General features: G+C 42.5%; 1 protein-coding gene and 1 long non-coding RNA gene across 6 annotated transcripts in view; one reads left to right on the top strand and one right to left on the bottom strand.

The window, feature by feature from the left end:
- Nucleotides 1-23522, top strand: part of LOC128749707 (uncharacterized) — an 86320-nt gene that overhangs the window by 10933 nt on the left and 51865 nt on the right. Inside the window, exons 1-4 of one of the 2 annotated variants that reach the window (XR_008412976.1) lie at nt 6875-6982; nt 12737-12919; nt 13084-13180; nt 13694-13875. This is a non-coding gene — a long non-coding RNA (uncharacterized LOC128749707). Of the gene's footprint in view, nt 1-6874; nt 6983-12736; nt 12920-13083; nt 13181-13693; nt 13876-23522 lie in introns of those variants that run through there. The other variant, XR_008412975.1, reaches the window with a different exon arrangement.
- celsr3 (cadherin, EGF LAG seven-pass G-type receptor 3) overlaps nt 1-23522 on the bottom strand; it is a 54538-nt gene that overhangs the window by 10157 nt on the left and 20859 nt on the right. For 3 of the 4 annotated variants that reach the window (XM_053849548.1, XM_053849546.1, XM_053849547.1), the window contains exons 4-26: nt 19085-19307; nt 17034-17149; nt 16862-16950; nt 16641-16655; nt 15852-16009; nt 14435-14598; nt 14229-14354; nt 13950-14119; nt 13687-13872; nt 13046-13156; nt 12726-12894; nt 7497-7638; nt 6847-6967; nt 5760-5943; nt 5337-5438; nt 5156-5250; nt 4880-5089; nt 2534-2729; nt 1433-1621; nt 1181-1367; nt 946-1113; nt 524-650; nt 155-361 (exon numbers count right to left, since the gene is read on the bottom strand). In XM_053849548.1, the coding sequence (XP_053705523.1) occupies nt 155-361; nt 524-650; nt 946-1113; nt 1181-1367; nt 1433-1621; nt 2534-2729; nt 4880-5089; nt 5156-5250; nt 5337-5438; nt 5760-5943; nt 6847-6967; nt 7497-7638; nt 12726-12894; nt 13046-13156; nt 13687-13872; nt 13950-14119; nt 14229-14354; nt 14435-14598; nt 15852-16009; nt 16641-16655; nt 16862-16950; nt 17034-17149; nt 19085-19307 (3455 nt within the window). The remainder of the gene's footprint in view (nt 1-154; nt 362-523; nt 651-945; nt 1114-1180; nt 1368-1432; nt 1622-2533; nt 2730-4879; nt 5090-5155; nt 5251-5336; nt 5439-5759; nt 5944-6846; nt 6968-7496; nt 7639-12725; nt 12895-13045; nt 13157-13686; nt 13873-13949; nt 14120-14228; nt 14355-14434; nt 14599-15851; nt 16010-16640; nt 16656-16861; nt 16951-17033; nt 17150-19084; nt 19308-23522) is intronic. The other variant, XM_053849545.1, reaches the window with a different exon arrangement.

Genomic DNA, 23522 nt, shown 5'->3' with positions numbered 1-23522 from the left:
TGCAGCACTTTTTGCAACAATGGCTCACAGCTCAGATTCACACTACCAGCACACCACCAGAGCAGATGGAAGACATGGCCCCACAGTAATTTTGCTAACTGAAATTAACAAGGGATAAAATAAAAAAGAAAAATATAGATAAACAAATACGTACCTGCTGTTCTGTTTGATTCACACCAATCAGGTATACAAGCTCAGACAGGAACATGGCTGCTGCTGTGTTGGAGTGGATGCTTCTGGTGTTGGACTTGAGGCCTCGAAGACACGACAGCACCAGGACGGTGAGAAGAAGTGCCAGCATTGAGACCACTAGAGAAGAGTAGGTGACCAGGGCCAGCGTTTCTAGGTCTCCCTCCAACTGCTGCTCATTCACAAGTACAGTAGAGAAGAAGAAGATTTTCAGGTGTGAGCACGACACTTACTTCTTTAACTGGTGAAATATTCATACATTTGGATATGCGCTTGATCGTTATATTTCACCCATAAATGTGGTGTGTCAAAGCTTCATGAATATTTCACGCACCTCTCTCTGGGAACTGTCCATCAGCACCCCGAAGGTTCCAAGCCTCTGACACTGGCAGCGGACATGAGAGGTGTTTCTGTAGACCACCATGCAGTCCCGCACCGTCCAACAACCTCCCATCTCAGACCTACCGAGAAAGATAGGAGACTCGTGAGGCACTTACAGGATATTATTGATATTTTCACAGTACCGAGAGGCAGAAACAGAAGTCGGGTTGCAGTATTTAAGCTCTCAACCACACCACACATGATCTTTTACCAAGCAGTGACCTCTTTAGAGACACCTGTCTGCTGCTCATTGCTGCACATGAACGTCAGAGTGTGTTAGATTTGGGTTGTTAAAAAGCTACTGTTTTCATTAACAAAGTCAAAATACTGGTGTACAGTATGTGTGTGTATTTGCATTAGTACGGGTGAGCTCACTGGCTGCTGTGGTTCCACTGCACACAGAGGGGTTTGCTGCGGTTGGCTGTCTCCAGGAGTTTGAACTCCAGCAGGATCGGCTGGTCCAAGTGTCCGCCCACAAACGTCTGGTTGTTGTAGACGGAGATGCTGACCACTGGGGAGTTCATGACTGGATGCCTGGGAAGTCTGCAAGGCAGGGACATGAGTTGACACATGCACCTATGAAGCTACTAGAGCTATGCTAAATTCCCACCTCACTCCTCGTCGATCTGTGTGGTACTTTGGTGGAAGAGCGCCACCCAGGCTGCGATAGATCAGCAGGATGACTATGGTGAAAGGCTGTTCAGGCATTGCAACAGTTCGCCGAGCTGCAGTATATTCTCTGGTCTGATTGGCTGTGATACTGACGGGAGCGGAGGCCACGTTCTGAAGAACCGACACTAAGAGGGAAACATCTTTGTTAGTCCCTTTTAATCACATTTAGATAGACTTTTTAAGCTCATACATTCTTTCTCTATTCGCTCTTTCTCCTTCCAGTTGTGCTGCTGCTGTCTTTGAGGCACCAGGGCAGCTGGTGGCATGATCACATGGGTGTTTGGATCCCACGCGGTCTGTCCTCGGAAGAGTGTTGTATGGTAACGTGGGAAGCGTCGACGCACATGAGTGTGGTTTTCCACGCGATCCAGATTCATTACTGGGAACACAGTGGGAATAAATACCATGGATCATATCATTGGCTTGGTGACTGTTGGAAAGAACAGAATGTCAACAGAAAAACTAAAGGCTATGGCAAAGTTCACTTGGACTTTGTTTTTTAGCACATTTTGAGTTTGCAAAATTTCTGAGGAATTCAATGGCTAATGAGACATTCCAGAAATGTGAACTGGACTTTCAGGAGTAATTTCTGTAAATGGATTTCCTTTTTTTAAATTGTTATGGCCTCTGTTTTACAGTTCAAAAACAGGCTTGACCAAGCTCTTGCAGCACCATGGAGAGTTGTATCGGCAGTTGAGGAAGGAGTAGTTTCAATTGGGTCACTGGTGAAGTGGAGCAGACTCGGAGACAGTCCTCACCCTGTGATCGATATCAATTGCTGTTCATTTAAAAACCTGTCATTTGAAATGCAATAACTGAGTGGTGTAGTGGAGCGGGTGGGGGGTAAATGTACACAAGATAAAGCTCAGCTACTCTTAATCACATGAAAGTCTCTTTGATCATTTTGGATTCAATAATGCCATACACTGGAGTGTCACTTATTTTTCTGCGTGAGGAAGTACTGCCGTGAATATCTGGCAGCAGGAAAGCCAAATGTGATTTGGCCAGCGGTACATTTACATGAGTTTACACGGGCTGGGAGCATGACACTGTGTACACGTGTGTCGGGGGGGAGTGTGAAATCCACGTCTGGGAGCTGCTGCCAGCTTTCACACTCTGTCACCATCATTAGCATTGCTGCTGTTCATCTCTGGCTTCACAATGAGTCATTTTTGCCAATTTCATTGCAGCGATTTGTGGTTTTGAATGAGAAAATGCAGCAAATGGTCTGTAAGGAGTTTAGGAAAGCTGTGTATGTTTTATGTCCTACAACAGTGCGTCCTGAACTCACCAATGTTGGGGGCCACGAGTGCCACTGGGTTTAGGTAGGTGAGCTTCATGTTCTGCGCCAAGTTCTGGGTGTACTGCTCCAGCAGGTCCGCCAGTTCAGCCGGACCACCCGGGATGTGGTTCTGACTCTGAGCTAGAGCCCGCCAGAGTCCGGCTGTGCCTGGACCCAACAGCACGCTGCAGCCCCGCAGAATGTTCTGGAAAGATAAGTGAGAATCGCATTAAGAATGGACACTTCCTGCTTTGTTTGTAACTGGTGAAACCAACATAGAAGTGAAACTGGTTCTGGTACTGTCAGGGATTCTGCTTCAGAAAGGTAGCATCAGCATAGAGGAGAGTTCTCCTGAAATATTTGAAGGTATTGAAAACAGTGCTCATCACGGTTCTTTCTTATCTCCCTCAGTCATGTGCTCTTAAAAAAATGATATAGAAGTCAGTTATAATTAAAATGAAAACGCGAAAAGGTCATTTTAGAGTGATGAAAGAAACCTGAATTTCATGCAAAATCTATTTGTATAAAGCGCTTGTTTTCCAAACAAATCAAGCACGACCACAATCACAATAGCTGCACTATATGCAAATGAGCTCTTCGTCCTGCTGCAGTTTGTGATTCCGAGCAAATGGAACACTGGAACATCCAGAAATATTATTAAGAAGGGCCAAAGAGAGCGACAGAGTGGCACAAAGTCATTCTTTTCAGGCCCAATCAATGACTGCAGTGTCACACGGTGCGCTGAGCAGGAACTCTTGGGAGACATGAAAGAAAGAGAATTTGGAATGGAGTTAGAAGAGGCGGATGAATTAAGCTATAGTGAGTTTAAAAAAAGTAGGAGAATACAATATGAGGACCTTCCTTTAATCTTTGGAAGCGTCTTATCAGGTCAAGTCAACAGGGTTGGCTAAACTACCACACTATTCCCACACTGCTGCGAGGTTTCACATCTGAATTATATTGGATTCTCATTGCGTTTCTTGAATTAGAAACTGGCAAATACAGAGCAGCTGGCTTCTTCATTAAAACTTGATTTCTTTCTCAAACAGGTGGAAGAGTGGAGAATGCTGTTTACAGGCAGGATGAAAGGGGGGATTGATGGCAGCAGATGAGGGTATTAGACTGAAGCTCTGGACACAAACATGAGAGGAGGTGTGCAAGGCAAAGCAGTCGTTGAGACCAGACACCACATTATACACAGATAGGGATTCTCAATCTCACCATTTTTATTTTTGACATGATTTCGCCTCTAACCACTGCAGGTATTCACATGCTTCTGCTGCTGACTTTCAACAGCATGTCTACCTGCCTAATGTGATTTGTTGGTGTATGTGTGCACCGACGCGACTGAGAATCATAATGTAATGGCTCCTGAAATTGAAGTTACTCTCTTTACTTCGCTCTGATAGCGTTCTATTTAACATATCATATGCTCGTCGTAAGGTAGGACTGAGATGTCAGTTAATTTGGGATGTCAATTAGGTGTAAAATAAATGTGTTTTTAACATCACCTCCAGGTTAACAGCTTCATTCATACTGTGACAAACGTCTTTCTTTGTCAGCCCAAACTGGAATACTTGAGAAAAAGGTTTGTGTCTCAATGCTAGGCCACATATCAGATAGCTGTCACACTGCTTAATACTCGGGTAACACGGCCGCTACAACGCAACCTCGACTAATGACTCTGTTACTAATGGTTGTAAACCGAGGTCGTTCAGTGAAATGTCAGGAGGGAAGAGGTTTTCATTTCACTCCAGGACACCATTATTACTATGCGGTGGTAGCCATAGCAACTATCTAAGTTACATTCCACTGGATATTGATCATAAGAAGAGACCAGCTCCAGTGGGAGTGTCCTGCTGGGACACTACTGCGTAGCTCATTTAACAATAGGTTCAAAAGAGCAGACAACTGTTATGTTCCTCTCTCTCGTCCGTAGGAAATCTAGTGTTTTGGTCAGCAGGATAACATCAGAATAGGCACCGACTCAAGCCGAAGCAGTTCAACCTTCTTTGTTTTAGCTGATGTCATCACCAGGTGGCGAAAAAAAAACGGCTCTGTCAGAGGAAATGAAATGATTGCTTGCGTCATTTAACTGCCTGCCCACCATGGCTCCCATTAAATATGAATAAATCATTTTCTGGCTGCTTCAGCCGCATCCTTATTATCAAGAGAAATTGATTTCTATGTCCTCTAGTGTGCATTACAACTCACAGTTTATCAACAGGAACAGCTCATACTAGATAGTAATAATACTGTTTACAGTAAATGTGGTGGTGTGGTTTCATTTAACACCTGAGGTGCAATGAGAAGTGCTGTCGCTGCTGTTAGTTACGACAGGTACACAAACAGTACCTCATTAAAGTGAGCATCCTGAGTGGCCGTGAGCCCGAAGCCACTCTGTTGCGTTTCAAAGGTCAGAAGTCGGGACAGCAGTCGCTCTGCTATCTGCAGGTCGTTGCCATAGAGACGTGTGGTTGATTCGGTGACGTCCCGGAGCTGGTGAGCAAGCTTTTTCTCCATGATGGTGTTCAGCTCAGTTTCATTCCGCTCAAGAGACTCCAGCTGAATATGGAGACACGGAAGGTTGGTCAAAGGGGCAATTTTGCTGTAGCAGACCAGTGAACTCACCGCAGAGTTGAGCTCCACAAAAGGAGGAGAGGTGCAGTTGTACAGGTCTGGCTCCAGCCAGCCTCGTTCAACATCGCAGTGTCTGATAGCTGCCCCTGGTAGAGACGGAACAAAAGAGTGAGTTCAGAGATTCCTTGAAACGACAGTTCAGTTTCTGGTAGTTATGAGTTTATCTGCTGACCAACAGAGCCTTTGGGGCAGGGCACAGCTGCAGGCAAGTTAAATTTGGTCCGAGGCCACCAGATCCCCTGAGTGACGGTTTTTGGGCATCCATCATAAATGACTGCAAGGCAAAGGAGAAAAAAACACTCGTTCATTAGGACGCAACAAAGAGCCAATAATAACGTCTCTAACACTGATGCTGATAATGAAAGATGATTAATGTCAGGGCCAGAGATTTAAATGATCTCATTAATTTTTCAAAACATTCAACACAGGTTTAACTGAAAACTGATTTCTTTGTTATGTTCAAGAACAAAATATTAATAAGGAAGACAGTTGCTAAGTGTGTATTAGTCATATTCGTTCTGCTATTGTTCCGCAATTCTTTTTATGTCATTAAAAATCCTTGGCTGTAGCACTGAGATGTGTTCAATTTTCTCACCTTCACAGCCCGAATTTGTGACTTCAGCAAACGGGTTGTCGCACATGTTGCACTGTCGACCGATGACACCGGGTCTGCACTGGCACTGGCCCGTCTCCGAGTCACAAGAGCGCGAGAAGGAACCCACTGGGTAGCAGTCACATGGCAAGCAGCTGTCTGAGCCTCTGGGATGGTAGTGGAACTCCTGGAGACACAGCACAGATATTTATCATAGAATTTATGTGTCATACTGAGACGCGGGGACAGCCCATGTCAGATAAGAGACGACTGCTCGGAACCACAGGGTCCATATTGTCAACGCGAATCGGATGAATAGCGAGTGCTGAGTACGAAATAACACAGTCACAAGAGTTGATAGTCAGTGATGGGAAGAGAAGCAACCAGAAAAATTGCTATTTGCAAGAGGCTGAAATAAATGTGAGGACAAACACACTGTTTTTGGAAAATTGAGAAATCATTTCAGAAGACTCAAGTGCATTTCTTGAAGTATTCAAACACTCGCTCAGATCTCCATGGCAACAAGCAACATGCAATCAAAACGTTGAGCCAAACCAGCAGGTGGACAAACCTGTTTTATTTAACCATAATTTTGAGCCTCATGGTTATTGATATTCCCACAGTAGACAGAGCTGCAGTGAAAGTCGGCCATGACTTGTCACGACCAAATGGAGAACAATTATATGAGCTTTCATTGATACATTAAGTAAATAATTATCGCAGCATGTGTCATGCTTTAGGACACTGTATTAATGTGTTTGCATTCAATTTTAAGATTACATTTTGAAACCTAAATAATTGTGACCCTCAGGGAGCAGCACTGAGGTCATTTGCGGATAGTAGTTCAGCACCATGGACAGCGAAGGACATTATAGGACATTGGACAACAACCAACTAATTGATATTTTATGTTAATTTCTGTATGGTTTTAACTATATTCCAAAAAAATGGAATCACTTTCCTGTGCACTACGGCATGAACGTCAATGTAGACTGTTTGCTTCTTTAGTAATTTATACATTTAAAAAAAAAAAATAAAATTCACCTCATAAATGCTTTCAAATGCATGAAAATACACATGCAAGACAAACCTTGCAGTAACACTGTCCACTTGTCTTGTTGCAGTCTGGGTCGAAGCCTTTGCTGATGTCACAGTGGCACGGCCCGCATGTAGGAGAGCCCCACCAGCCTCTGGGACACTGGTGGTCAATCCTGCACACAAAAGAGGTACAAAATAGGACAAATAATCGTTAAAAACATAAAATATATACAAAATACATGTGTGGCATAAAATGAAATAGAGAAATTAAACCCAATAATTACGATACTCCTTTGTGCAATAACGTCTCTGTTAAGTTTTACATTGATAAACATGTTGGGATAGTTCAGTTTTGAAAATGAAAGGCTCTGAAAATGGATTGATCAAGGATCGAAAACAGACTTCTGATTTTGACAGGGGAGGTGGACGGTTCAAGGTTGTGCTGGTTCACTCAGATAACCTTGTGTGTGACGGTTTGTGTGTCACTGTGTTAAGTCTTCACTCATCCCACAGTGGATTACATGGAAGAGTGCAGATATGGGACAACAAGGCAGAACTTAAGCTTTCAACAAAAACACACACACACAAACACACACATGTCCAGAGCTAAGCTGAACATCAAAGAGCGCTGTGTGCTGTATTGGCATCTCATGGTACACTGCAGGGTTAATTCACTCTCATATCTATGTGTGTGGTTTGTACCTGTGTTGGCAGTACTGCCCATAGTTGTTGTCACCGCAGTCACAGATGTATCCATGGGATGAGCTTGGCTTCCTGTGGCACTTAGCCTCATTCTCGCAGGGATTTAGATGACAAGCATCCGTGCAGCCTTTTCCATAGTAACCTGGAAGACAAGGAAATATTGATCAGTTCAAAATACTTTCTTCCTCGAGCACCATCTGTTCGTGTTATACAACGTCTGGTGGTTTCTTTGGGTCCTAGTTGTTTCAGGGGCCGTATGAGGGAACTGGAGCTTGAACAAAAGCTTCTACAGTTCTTTTGGAACAAAGGTAAAATATTTTCCAACTCAGGTTTTTTTCTTCTAGACAATTCAAAGGTTCTGACACAGAAAATAAGCCTCAAGACGAAGTCATCTGTCGTGTTTATTTAGGTAATAGCATCATGATAGCGCTTTTCTTCTCATTGCTCATTTGGGCTCGCTGGTGATGAACAAAGCACTGACACACTTTTATGCTTCTTATATGTTAATACAGAGCAGCAGATCAAACCCTCTTTTATCTAATGAGTAAAGCCGAGAGCTTCCTGTACTCTTCAGGGTCTATTTAGCACGTTTAGGGAGGGTCTCTTGTTGTGACCTACTTTGTATTTAAAACGGTTCTATTGAGAGTTTCTCACTAATTAATACTTTTAATGCTCTCCTTAAAAACACTTACAGTTGTCAGACAAATGCTGCAAGAAATGATCTTAGCATTCCCACGGGACGGTTAACAATTAACAAGCATCAGTGTCTTATTGTTGTGTGTTTTTGTGACTTGTTTGTTTGCTAGTAGCTCAAAACGCATCTTTATTTAAATCATTGTCTGTCAAAGTTCCGAAAGCAATTGGGCTTTTTTAATATTTAGGATTTAATGGAACATGTTTTGCACTGCTAAATTTAAAAGAGCATGTTTTCTCTTAATCTAAATAATAGGGACAGAGTTTAAATTAGGATGTGCCCTGACTACTGAGATACTGAAGTTTAGCCAATGCATTTTGTTTTTCTGTCCGTCCGCTATTCATGCAAGTGTTATTATTAATATATCAATGAGCTTTGTAATTAGAACATGTGACTTCATGTTCTAATATTGACTCGCCTTGTCGTCAGACCTCAATTTCAGCAGCTGAAGTTGCACTCCAGCCAATTATGTGGCATCATTCAAAGAGAGATTGCAGTCTACAGTCCACCTTTTTTAATTTAACAGCAGTGAAATGGAGGGTGTCTCTATAGACTCGAGTGTTATTGAAGTGTGTTTGCAGCTTGCGTTTCTCAATCCCAAGGTGACAGACCTGTATGAGGTCTGTGAGAAAAGAAAAAAAAATCACTTTTCTTCTGAAGCTGGTGGCCTTGGCTTCAGCGCTAGAGAGGCAAAATTTCTCAGCATCTATTTAATTCTTTGTGAAGGAAGGAGCAAACCCCTGTTCTCACTCCCCCCTCAAACCTGTCTCACCGGCTTCTTGTTATTGAAGAGATACACCTCACATTCAAAAAATGCCTCATTGTTTTCCCTTCTTCTTTCTATCTCTCATCTTTGTCACAGACACATACACAAGTGTACGCACACCCAAAGTCTATCACTGCGATACATCATTACACTTCACCATGGCAACTGGCAGAGCGGCAGCCACAGTGGCCTTCAGATGCTTTTAATGATTGTGGCCTTGGCACTGGGATGAGACAGAAAAGAAAAGCAAACATGCCAATCGAGAGAAAGATTTGTCTGTCTGGAAGCTCAGAATCAACCCTCTCTCTAACCACCTCCACAGGTATCTCGTCCTAGAAACTAGCCTCACACATTTGAAAACATCAGCTCGACTTCTGCACATGGCTTCAGCCTATGACTCATCCTTCCGGTGAATCATACATTTATTCAGTAGTGTTTGAGATGGAGGCACAGTTTGGAGCTGTCAAAATATCCAATAAATCTCATTTGATGCCTGGTGTTTTTGGGGCCATTTAAATGTCATTCATTTTAACTGACACAAATTGAATTGAATGTTAAAGGTTAACGTTAGGATGAGATCACATACACCTTCACTCTTCATGGACTTTGATCTTGATGAAACAAAAGTTGTATATCACGGAACTCTTGTGTTTCTGCAGCACATTATTATAATGGTGTGAACTAATCTATTATTCATATTGTCCTGAAGGCACAGAACAATTAAACAAAATTATTGGTGGACTTCATTTGGTTTTGCATAGATGAAAAATAGAAACAGAAGATGCTGATCAACTACACAATAGATTCTTTAAAAGGACCGCAGCTGCAGAAACCCTGAACACACCACACGCGAGTATGACTGGCTAAGCAAGTGTCCCCCGCTTATTTTAGCGGCATGTCAGTGGACATGGTTGTTGACTGATTCAATTGGAATTCACCTGCATTGCATATTGATATCATGAACCACGGAAGGATGCTGTTCAACAGGTTGTTTTTGTTGTATATATCAGCGACGTGGACTGGGTTTGAAGTGTTGACCCTTGTGCAATTGTGTTTGATGCCGCTGGCATAATGGAATCGATGACTGACACGATGTCTAGTGTCTGCTGTTGATGTACAACATGTGACACTTCCACATGAAGGCCAAGACATGGAGCGGATGGTCGCTGTTGTGAAGAGTGCATGTCATTTCCGCTGCATAAGTTCAAAAACAGTCTTCCTCATTGACTCATCATTTCATTCACATCAGATCTGAGAGTCCCAGACAGCACACCAAGTACAAAAGGTCCCCTCTAGGTAAATGCTGTTTACCCAAGCTTATAGGAACAAAGAGCTAATCCAAAATGAAATGGCACCTCATCCAAGTGGATTAGAATTTGAGTGATGCCTTTCCAAGTTAAACCCACTGTGATCAGAACCCTATTACTTTTCTAATGCGAGTATTAATAAAAGATTTCCCATCAGCGCAGCTGAGATTTTCTACAAGTTCTCACCTCATCTAAGTGCTACCGTGGGTTAAGCCGACAAGTGGATGTATCACGACTGAGGGATTTCATGTGGCGCTCGCCCAGCCACGTTGCATGTCACTCAAAACAGTTCCTCAAAAGTATAGGGTTTCATAAGAATGCACTTCTGCTGGTCTTGACATCACATCCGATCAATAAATTGTATTTCTAGCGGACAAGTCATTTGTCAACGAGAAGCGCTTTCACCTGAGCCAGCACCTCCAGGGTCTATTTCAAGTCAGAACAAAAGGGAAACATTGCGAGGCATAAATCTCTCACTGACAGAAAGTGACAACACACTACATTAACTTTTCTCAAAAATAGTGTTTTTTAGAACTCGAATTTGAAATATATCAAAGTATATATGTATCTCAGATTGATTATAGGTGTCAACAAAATACATTGGAAACAACAGGATGTACTGGACTTCTAAGACACACAATAGAATCCGCGCACTGACAATCTGATGTACACGAATGGTGATGTCTCTTTCATGCTGGGCACGTCTGTGTGTGGGCATATCTCTTCGAGGAAGTGGCAGCACCAATCCGAAGTGATGTCAGCTGCATGAGACGCTCATTAGGCTAATTTCAGCATCATACAAAGCACCATCGCACCCAGATGAAAGAGAATTATTCAGCGCACAACTCTCCTCATTGTCTCAACTTTTATTGTTTATCTTTGGTTCATTAATTTGCAATGACATGCTTTTAAAAACAGTTTCTGATTGTTGTGCTGAGTGACCAGTGAAGACCCTGCATGTGTGTGTGTGTGTGTGTGTGTGTGTGTGTTGGTGTGTGAAAGAAATGGTACGTGTCAAGCATATGTTTTCCTAATTTACTTTCTGACAAAGTACGCTAAGTCAAGATGTTAAAGTTCGCCGAGGGGCCTGCAGGATGCAAACTGCGCCGCTGTGCTTCCTCTCACATGCTGCTACACTTGAGGCACTTTACAACAAACTTTTCACACTTTCCTTCCCCCTCCACTCCACACAACTGAGCCGCCGCAGCAGAGGTGTTTGGTATGTAACGTTTGCCCTCTGAATCGGTCATCAGTCACTGTCAGTCCTGTTATGAGCGCTGAGGTAGCATAAAATGCTACAGAACTTTCAAATATTTAAATATATTCCGGGCTGTTTGGCTCTCTTTCCTCTATTTTGCCTTCCCCTCATTTATTATTAACATCCACCCGCTAATTCTTCGGACTATTTTTGTATTTCAGACTTATTTGCAGCTCTCTACAACTCCATCTTTGCCTCCCACTCTTCTCTCAAGATTCCTCTATTTTTTCAGCCCGGCATTAATTAGCCCTCATTATATTCGGCTCACTGAAGAGAATTTAAAAGTTGGCCTGAAGTCTCTCCCAGTCTCAGGTGGAGGGTAACTCATTAGGCATTCACAAATATCTGTTTAACCCAGATAGAGTTTCATCCTATTATCATTTTGCCATCATTATTTCTGCCGGGTCGACTTGCATTAGTTCTCCAAAGTGTCAAAAACTCAGTTTCCACATCTGAACACTGAACTATCACGTAAGGCAGACATGGGCAAAGTGCGGCCCGGGGGCCATATGCAGCTATTTGGCTGTGTTTTTGCGGTCCTCATGAGGTCAGACTAAAACTATACAACTGATAAGTAGTCATTTTTGTCTTGTTTCTTTCTTAGCACTACTATTTCAACAGTAATTATGACATGTTCAGGGCTAAAATTTCTTTTCATATTTCGTATTTTTTGTTCCTCAAAATACATTGAAAGAAAATTGAAAATATATTTTGAAATTAATTTTCTTTTAATATTTCATTGGTATTTGTGCTATAGTATTATTTATAAATCCCATATTAAGTGGAATATGTTTACAGTATAGGTTTCATGCCACATTTGCACTTCTTAATATCCCAGCTACCATTGAATCTTTAATGGTTCATTTTGTCCTTGTTTACTTAAGATTTTTTTTTCCGTCACGTTGCTTCATCGCCGCCTTTCTTTTGGCATGGTGGCCCCTCACAACAGTCACAGTTTATAATGTCGCCCTTTTGGAAATTTAACTGCCCACCTCTGACGTAAGGCATGTGAGCGTTTCCACTCTGTTCACTGAAAACTCTTCAGGTCCTGGAAGCTTGTTTCAAACAGCAAGTTGCTCACCAAGATCCAAACCAACTGACTCATTCAAAGCAGCTTCCCAGCTTCCAGCAGATTGTTTTTGATCAACTCATGTAAATACAGCACAACTTCATGAGCTACATTCCTGATCTTGTGCTGACTCACCCGGTTCACAGATGCAGGTGTGACGTTCCCACTGGTCGGCGCACTGGCTATGAGCGGGACACGGTGACGAGACGCACGGGTTCCCCACATTGCAGCCCGTTTCCACCTTCACAGTTCTTGAAGGGCGGGGAAGAGGAGGAGCGTCTGGCCGGACACCCAGGCGGACACCCTGAAAAAAACCCATGTGACCACAGGTCAGAGAAATCTCAGCACTCAATGACAGACGCGTTTATGAATACACATTCAGCATGACAGTTCTGTTTTGCTCTTTTCCACTCTACCATTCGTTTTCCATCACGCTGCCCATCCATCACGCTCACCTGGATGCACCCCTTTATCCCATTCTGAACCTCTCCAGAGCCCAGCACTCCTCCCACGTGCAGATGTTTCACCTTCAAACCATGAATCTCATTTTCCACGATCACCGTTCCCTAATGGATGGGAAGGATCGAGAGGTTAGTGGGACAGAGGGAGAGGAAACGATCATATTGTTATTATTATGAAATAATATTCCCAGGGAAACTTAGCAGAAATGGAAGAATTAAAAACAAATTTATTTCAATTTCATGATATTCAGATGAATTTGGGAATCAGATGATTTTAGATTCAAAGGACACAAGTGATTTATTTTTCTGTATTTTAAGATTAATAATAGGGATTAAGAACAGTTTCAAAATGTGGAACGCTTAATAAAGTGCAGAAATTAAAAATGCCGTTCCAATTAAAAGCCGTTTGTAATGAAGCATTAGAGGAGTAAAGATGACTATATGTTGCTATGGTAAATTAAATCTCATTAAAGACATGAAGAAATCCCCTTAATGAATTTAAATCTGTGCCCGTGAGGGGCGGATTAATGAGGAGCAGGAGCATTTCACGACTGAGAAGAGAACTCATATTACTGTGTTTAAGAATTAGAGAACGTGAAAATCTATTACTAGTATTGTTTTTTTGTGTTCTTCACCTGGTAGAGTCCAAAGTCCAGTCGCAGCGTGGCAACGTATCGTGTCTCCCGACCACTGCGGACGTCTCTCAGCTCCAGCTGCAGGTCATGCCAGCGACCGTCAGCTACCTGAACCTGGTCCAGCCTGAGACGTACCGGCCGCATTGACCCTCCGGTCACAGAGAACACCAGCTGGCCATTTATCACCTGGTAGGTTGTAGCGAAAGGACGAAAACCTAGTCAGTTGTGTTCCAGTCGGTGTGGGTCTGGTTGTGTGTCCATACTTGAAACAGTAGATTTTTGTACTGGGACGCCTGAGCATGAAGGAGGGTTCCCTCCCGGGCTCTGGTCCGGAACACTAGGCCCAAATACCAGGGTGTGGAGATGGTCACGTCATTCTTGAGGTCCCACCACAGCACACTGTTCCCCGTGAAGCGATGTGGGTGTGGCATCACTGGGGTGGGAAAAAATGTGGTGATTTAATGGAGATTTTTTTTATCACAACAAGTCATAGGGTGGTAAATAAATAGTATGAAAACAAACGCATGAGTAACCAGTCTCACCGTGTCCGCAGTCCTTGCCACCGTACCCCACGGGGCAGTCACAGGAGTACGTCTCCCAGCTCACTCTACAGGTCCCTCCATTCTGACAAGGGTTGGACTTGCAAAAGGACAGTTTTGCACTACATCCTGAATGTTTAAATATGAATAAGAATTAGGAATATCTATTTGCTTTATCTAGTGTATACAAAGCAGACCACGATACTGACCAGTTATTGTTCCGTTGTTGGCAATAAACCCAGCCAGGTCCAACGGTTTACTGTCGATGTGAAGCTCCTTCATGCAACCGATAAACTCCCGACTGTCAAAGGGAAAGTTGTCTGGTACGTTTGGCACCCCGCCCAAGAACAGTGGTCCTGTTAGATCCAGAGACCTGTGATGCACAAATGAAAAAATACTGAATTTTGCTGAAGGTGAAAACATGAGCAGCTGGATGTGAAGGCAATTATGAAGTACAAGCTATGAAACAGCTGAACCAGACATGTGACAGAGCAGATGTAAGATATAAAGAAGACTGTCGGCGAGAAAAGGTGAAAATACCAATAATATGAATGTGATATTATGGAGGAGACGACACCTTCAAATGGGAAGTGAAGGCCATAGAACAGAGATGTCTGAAGACAGTATATAAAGTAACGTTACAGGAATTTAACCGGAGTAAATTGAAAGAAACAAAGACATTCCTCATGTTTTCAAGGTTATGTAGTGTTCGACACTCATTGATAAAATACAGAGAGTTAAAGACATGAAGCTCATGCTCATGAAAGAGGAGGTCATTTCACTTTGAAAGCTTCACTTTAAATAACAGAGCAGACTTGATCACAGCTTGGAGCAGCGAGGCCAGACTTCATCACTGACAGCTCTGTGACTAGAACCGTGTATCGAAATGTTGAAGAAATCCAAACTGACTGCAGGCTTATATATCCAGACGGGGTCAAGTGAAGAAGCTACTTAGAAGGGCTTGGAGTTTTGATATGCAGACCTGATAGATAAGTGGAGATGAGACGGGCATGTTAAAAGAAGCCAACTGGGTCTGGCCACAAAAGAGACAGAGAAAGACCTGGGAATACCACCATTTAAGTCTAGACAGATTTTAGCCTGGATCACGAAGGGCTTATCTAACCAAGCAAACAAAGCCTTCCTCATGACTTCTCGTTTTGAAACTCTTCAAACGTGCTGTTGTTTAACCTGCTCAGACTAAATAACTTCATGAGTCACGGAGCAGAGACAGCTGTCGCTTCACTGTACTGCCACGCGGGAGCTGGCCGCGGTGCTGAATCTCCATAGTTGCATAACAATGCATAATACTCTGTACCTTGTTTAAAATACATGTGATGCATCACATATGTTGGAGTAATACATAAAGTTAAGCAATGGTTGTGGCTAAAATGTGTTTGAAATAGCACTTATTTTGCCGCCAAATTTGGAGCACACACAAAATCATCCGCAATGTATTGAAGACGTGAACTGAATTAAATAATAAATATAATAATAAAACTTTTTTCCGACATTGTGAGTTCAAAAGATAAGTAATCATAACAAAATAGTATGCCATTGTGTTGCGACAGTGAGTGTGTCGGTTTTTTTGAAATAGCAGCTGTAACAAAGAAACAATCGTGCACTCACTTCTTGCTGCTGGTCTGTTTGCCCTGGGCGGCACAACTGTAATTGCCGAGCTGCGTACCGAAGCGAAGCGACAATGCTGTGTCACAGTCGTCCACGCTCACCACAGCAATCTTCTCATCCGAGGGACCCTGAGCCTCGCCGCTCATGCTGCGCCTCGGCTGAACACACAAACACTAGTGTAAATATTCACATTACACGAAGGCAGGGGCATGCAGACGGAGGGAAAATCACTGGAGTGGATCTACAGGTTCAATACAGACAGAATCTACATTGATTTTGAATTTACCAGGAAAAAAGGGAAAGTTAGCTTCGTCTCTAGCTGTAAACCTTGCCGGCACATTTTATGTCATTCATGAAACAAAATGAAGCACAATAGCTTTACAGTTGTAAATGTAGAGAATGTATATCCACGTATATCATCATGTACATTTGCACTGATATATTTTGTCAGATTATTGACTTAGAATGATTGATTTACGGACAGCTTGGCTCAAGTTCCTCTCCACCTCCGATCCTGAACCAAGCACAGACACATTCTTGTACCGACTCTCCACTGAACGGTAATCTGTGGTGTGTAATTGACTTAACTAGATTGTTGCGTATCAGTTTCAGTGTTTGGAGGGGTCCCAACATTCATTTAGAGTATGAGAAAACATAATTAAAGTGGAGTGCAGCTTGAACCTGAATCTGATGGATATTGTTGGCAGCTTCCTGAGCAACATGAGCAGCTGTCTAATAGTTGAAGCGAAAGACAAGGTGGAAGACAAACATTCAGACACACATACTCACATAGCGTGTGGCAGGCTGAGGGAAATAAAAGCATGATGAAAATCAAAGGAGACGTGTGGTGATATAAATGAGTGGTGTACACCCACAATATTGATATGCACGCAAACAAGTCTAATGGCTTCATCAGTATGGATACATTAAATCAATAGTGCAGACACATCAGAAGTCATAATGAAAATATGAACGCTCCAAAATCTGTTGTTTAAATGGTTGGAACTCACCTTGTTGTAGTAGTGGATGTGAACTGTGTGCCAGTTGCCATCACTCACCCCACCAGGCAGGTAGGGCGTCACCTGGGTGGATGATTCACCTGCAGGGTCAAATGACGCTCGGTGAAGAAGCAGCTTTTCATAAAATCAATCGATTTCTAAACACACTTGAACAAAATATTACCTGTGGAATATTTCAAAACCACTTGCTGCTCTTTTATCTCTAAAGCGATGAAGTCATGCTTCTCGTTGAAACGCCCGTTGTAGAAGAGGAGCCCGCTGCTCTCAAGAGTCGCAAAACTGCAGACACACAGAAACACAACCGTTTCAGTTCATAATTTTCAGCCCTACTGCCCAAGCTTATCGACTGATAATTCATGGCATCCTTTCATGCTCATGACCTTCTCTTTTCCATCAGTAGATTACTAATCATTCTCCTTATTGATCCATGTCTGTCAGTAGATTTAGAGAATTAGGATGAAGACAATGTGAAGTGGGAAAATGAGGATGGATGGACTGGCTGAAGTGTAACGCAACTGGAAGCTAAAGTAGTTGTGTTTGGGGACTTCTTATCAACATGGTAGTTCTTATCAGCTTTCGGCAGCCGTTTCAAAATCCCTCCTCCGCGTTCATTCCTTTCTTTCCACCAAATACAATGTGTTTGTTCTGCGAATATCTTCTCGCTACATGCTTTAGTTAGTGTTCCGTCGCTGCCACATATTATTATTAGCAACGTGGATGAGCTCATTGAAAGGATCGTAGGGTAACACAATCTATTTTTTCAAATTCTTGGATAGCGTCTGAAGAAGTTCCTGAAGTGTCGGTAGTACAGAGCCCTGGTTTCAAGACCAAGTCAGTGCTGAAAACACTGAGTGGAATTGAAAGGCAACAGGAAGTAGGGCAAACCAAACTGCATTATGAAGAAGCATTTGAAGCTTTAAAAAGGTATTACTGTGAAATATTTCCATCATGACTAATGGGGAATACGTCTCTGACATATTGGGATGTGAAAGGGCAGATAATTCGAAATGATTAACTTGAATTTGCTTTTAAGCAAACCGGAGAAAAAATCATTGAGATTCTGGCTCGACCAGGATTCTCTTGGGTCACTAGGTGATATGTTGATCACCAAGCAGAGTCACCTCTGCAGTGATAAAAGCAGGGTGCAAAACAAATAAAGTGCCTTCAATGAGGCAGTGGATAATGAGAACAATGCTTTAAAAAATGTATTCTAGAGAAGACAAATCATCCTTTACCACCATCCTGTGGTGAGAGGAAACCAAAGAGCTGGCCACTTATTAAATTCCAACACATCCCTGTGTTCCCTCACAGCGTTGCCCGCAGGCGTCCCGTGCTTCAGGAGCTTTCAGGGCTATCAACAGCCGAATATAATACTCCATTTCTCATGAAGGCAACAAAGAAGGTCAGAAACAGCATCTGAGCGGCTGAAAGCATTTTTCATGAACAACCTTTTCCCACTTTGCTCGGTTTCTGTTTCAGCGATCATCCACAAATGATTGATCTGGTCGAAACAAAAGATGGAGGAGAGCAGGATGTTATTTTTATCTTCGCAGTGAGACATATGTAATCATCCTTTCAAAGCGGGTCATCAATTCACCCTCAGTTTGGGGCATTTTAGGGTCATTTGAATGCGTTTCATTACATTTCTGTGAAGACAACCAACATTGAAGGCCACTTAGACACTCACACACATTAACTCGGAATGTGAGGAGGCAAACTGAATGATGAAGGTGACCAACAACCAGTAGTCACATTAACTTTACATAAAGTGGACAACATAAAGATGAAAATGAATTATTAAGCAACAAAGTGCTTCGACAAAAATGGGGTCAGAGGTCAGATTGTGGACTCAAATGTAAAGGATGTCCTCTGCAAAACCATTGTTGCTCCGTAACTGATGTTTGAACTTCAGCACACAGTTGCAAGAGTTTAAGAGCAAAGACAAATACATCTCAAGGATAATTTGATAACAGAGTGCAGCGGAAGAGAAAGCAAGAGACATTAGCGAGCTGACAGATGAAAGAGGAGCCACACTCCACGCCCGAGTGAAAACCACCAATAACTGCATCGATCTTGAGACCGAGATGAAACAAATGGATTAGAACAGAGAGATGATGCATCATGAGAGGGAGAGAAGTGAGAAGGAGGTGAGGAGATAGATTTTAGTCTTGGTGAGATGAAAGTAGAGGCACGTCCGTTACACTCTCTCCTCACCTAAGTGAGATGGATAGGTGGAATCGTTGTCGCAGGCCCCGGAACATGACAAAGGACTTGGGTGGGAAGGATCTGGCGGTGACAGTGCAGTAAGGTCTTTCATAACCTCCGGGGGGGCACTCGCAGCGGAACCCTCCACCAGAAAGTTCCCTGCAGGTTCCTCCGTTGCGACACACGCCCGGAACACACTTGCCCTGCCGTCGGTCGAACTCACATCGGTCACCTGTAGACACAAGACAAAAGACACACGTGAGCTTTGGTTACAAACATCAATGAAAAGTTTGGTAGAAACAGAGATCCAGTTGCTACTGTTAATGTATCTTCACTAATAAACTCAGACATATCGGAGAAATCCATTTGTGATCTCACAATTGAGATAAATATGCTTGCAGGTGGCGCACACACCAGACCCGTTGTGTCTCGGTGGGCTGAACACCCACTCACATCTACCAAGTGAGACCACTAGCATTAATCCTCCTCAGAAAACATTGTCTGACTTCTGTCAGGTTCATAAATCCTCACATGAACAGAGCAGCTCAGCCATCGTGACCTAAAGACTCCATCAGTGCAGACCAGAATCACACACACACCAGGAAATAGGCAACTCCAGACACATTAAATTGCCGTAGAGCATTGTCTTGTGTTCTTCCTCTTGTTCAGACGCCCAGACGGGTTGTTTTAACCTAAGCTTCAGGCGTGCTGGCTTTATCACAGAGCTGCCTGTGTTGCTACTTTGTGCTGCTTTAGAAGCTGCTGTGCCCACTGGCAGTCCTGCCATCACACACACACACACACACACACACACACAGACAGACTGGTGAAACGATAAATCAATAGAGAACTTCACCTTTCCACATATCCCAAAACAGCCTGACTGAGAGATGCTCACACGCTGAGGAAAACACACACACCTGAGGCTAAGTCATGACCACACACACACACACACACAATACAACATCATTTCTGATTCAAGTATGAGCAATGATGCATGATGCATTCAAGTGTTCAAATATTTAAGACTGCAGTGATGTCCGGTTTTCATCATCCACCATCATAGATGTTACATTTTTAAATTCCAGTGCAAATTATCTGTATACAAGCTATGGACACGCAATCTTCAGTCAGGCCTCAAATCTATCATCTCATATCAAAAGAAAGTGAAATTAATATGTATCTTTTTAATAGATTACAAAGCTGACGGGAAGTTAAAGACAGATTGCAGTGACAACTGTTATGGGTTGTGTTCAAAGTATAGCGAAATAAAAATGTTTATTTAACTTGCTTACCCTTTAAAAAAATACAGATTTTTATTGATGATTTTGTTATCGGGATTTATAGGGGTTTTTTTGCTTTGCGATAGCGCACACTGAAATAGAAGAGTAAAATGTGACAATATATGACAATAATATTAATGATAAAATGAACTAATATCATTTTAAAAATACTGATAATACAAGATATAATTTAGCCCTCCACTATCCTCTTGAAAGAGAACATTATTTTCCTTTATACACATCCCTTAAGCAATCATTTCTTCATGACAAAACAAAGTAGTATTCCAGAAGTGAAGGGGTCAAAGTGAGAAATTAAAAGCTACCATTGTTTGAGTTGAGCCATCTGAACTTTATAGTGGCATTACAGGCTTTAGATACACTACAAAGTGGCTAAACTGGTGTCCAGTGCTGTTTATGTGTCGCAGGATATATTTATTTTTGGGGGGGGATTTTCGTCAATTTGGCCTCCGGTTTTAGGGATTGCTCACTTTAACTTTGTAAATGCCTTCCGTTTTATCTCCGGTTGCACTGACAGCAGTAGCAGTACAGTAAATAGTGCAATGACGACACAAACTAACTCTCCCACCTTCTCTCCAGATTTTAGAACAGATTTTCTACTCAGTCTGCAGTCCCCACTAATTAGAGTGAGGCAGCTGCTACAGGGCACGGATAGTCGGATTATAGATGTATTATCACAAACATGTGTTGGAAATGATGGTAACACCTACTCACTGGATGAAATACCACGATAAGAGCTGGCAGAATGACAAATAAGCTAAAGAGGAATCCTGTAAGTCAGTTAAATGGAGACTAGAGCCTGCAGGGACTGTTGGTGAGGTCAAGGTGAAGAGGAGCAGTGATGGAAAATAGGAGTGTAAAAAAAAGGGAGGCCCAGCCCACACGTGTATTACTGTAAATACTTCATAATATATTATTAAACGGACTGTCTAAAACACATGTCATCAGTTTCGTCTGCCCTACATCGCATGCTTCCTACAACCTCCCTCCCTGTCTATTTCAGTCCAAACCCTCTCGCTGCAACAAACTCCCTCAGGGAAATCTTCTTTCACCTGCAAACAACTACTTACACCACTAATCATGAAGACACATAAATCAAAGCACTCCTTCCTCTGCATTTTTATCATTCGTCTGTCGGGTTATGCGTTTATGCAAGTGAACAAATAACAATCAGACTAGCAATACACACTATCGTGAGTGCTGACACACTCACCTTGAGAGCATAATTTTGTGCTACTTCATATTAAAATAAATAAGTGGACGGTGATACTCATGAATAATGAATGCTAGTGCGACTTCACAAACGCTCACTCTGCCTGCTGCACTCAGGTAGGCTCGGCGCAAGATAAACTGATTATTGAAACAGCCAACCAGCCCGAAAAAAAAATCTGAATAAATATGAGACCAAACAGACACACAGAACGGAACACACACACACCAACGCCCACATGCAAACTAATTAGACGTAGTAAGTCGGAGCAGACGTGCACTCCGGATGATTTAACAGCAGTTGTGGTTTTTGTCTTTCGTCCAGACAGTGTAAAAAAGCGACTGCCACTTCACCAAAGCACTTAGTCTGATGAAGAGGAATATCCAATGCTGGTGCTCATAAAACTGCACACATTTACACACAGGCTCGTCTGTGAAAGGGACACATTGAGTTTTTGGGGTTTTTTTTTTTTCAGTTTCTGGGATCGTGGATAGAGAGAGACGGTTGAGTCCTCTATTTTTTTGGGTGTCTCGATCAAGATCTAATGTTGTCAACACCTGGTAAAAATATAAATTCTGCTTTGCTGAAATATCTAGGTGAGAAGACTGAATATATTGTTAAGGTGTACTTCACTTTGAAAACTCTTCAATTTGTTGCAGGCTTTTGTTGGTTCCTTCCTCCAACTCTTACACCTGCACTGTATCTATTTATACCATCTTTTTTCCATCCTTCCTCAGCACATTTCTCTTCCAGTCTTCTTCCTCCACACCCATCCTAATATATTCACACACCTCCCCTTCATTCATGAGGATGTTTTATTCATCAAAGCCACTATTCAGCCGCCCCTCGGCATCTTAGTTTGCTCCGCCCTCTCACCCCCGTCTCCCTCTTCACACATGGTCTATCTCTGGAGGCCACGAGGCGCCCAGCGTTCCCGCTTCTGCTTCCTATCTGAAGGTCTCGCTCGCTTGTTGTAGCTTTACTTTTTCTCCCACAAACCCCCGAGATATACATCATGCGTGCAACATTTCCTAATTTACCGAAGCTGTGGCATTTTCAAGTTGCTAAATGTTGTACGCTGTAATCAATGAATTCTACACAGCCCAACCACATGCGCAGCTGTGAGAGGACTTGCACTCAAGTGATGGTTGCCAGCAGATATCATGTAAATACATGGCAATATGAGAATTTGACACAAAAGCCGACATGCTAACGTCCTCTACTCACGTTGAAGGGAATAAAAGATGAAGTGGCTGCTTACAAACGCGTGAGTGATATTTGACTGAAATGGGAGGAAGTGAGATTTTACATCTCTTTCAGGGTTTCTTGTTTACATATTTGAATTGATGTAACATATATTCATATATTCCATGTCACGCTATAAAAACCTCATGAAAGTGTGAAAGTATTTTTGCTAATCTTACAAGTACTGTGGCTTTTACACCGTTGTTTGTTGGTGTTTGTATTTATGAACAGGACAAAGAGTGAAATATAGCCATACTTCAGCTCACTTATGCATGAAATTGCCATCCATGATCGTAGATGGGGTGTTAAGGTGACCTTGAGAAGCTCTAATTGTCCTTGATGGGTTGGTCGCCTGGTCGTCATCATTGTGATAATAAAATGAATCTGGCCGCCCCGTCAGTAGCACCGTCATTGCACAGGCATGAGGTCTTCAGAATATTGCAAATTTGGACTGATGAATATCCTTATTAAACAGAAGATCGGAGGAGAGGATATTAAGTGGTGATAAAATAACTTTCTTTTATAGCCTGTAAGACATCAAAGACTTCAGATGATGATTTAGAACTGCGACAGTTGTGGCCTATTGTGTTCACTATTGGATTATTTTTACTCTTCATTTGAAAGCCACAATACAACTACAGAGTACAAATATTGGTGTGTTCCATTAAGTAAGTTGTTTCCCCAGTTTCAA

Source organism: Synchiropus splendidus, chromosome 18 (genome assembly GCF_027744825.2).
Source record: "Synchiropus splendidus isolate RoL2022-P1 chromosome 18, RoL_Sspl_1.0, whole genome shotgun sequence".
Classification (NCBI taxonomy): Eukaryota; Metazoa; Chordata; class Actinopteri; order Syngnathiformes; family Callionymidae; genus Synchiropus; species Synchiropus splendidus.
The sequence above is the reverse complement of the archived record's forward strand: the minus strand, read 5'-3'. Positions and strand labels throughout refer to the sequence as shown.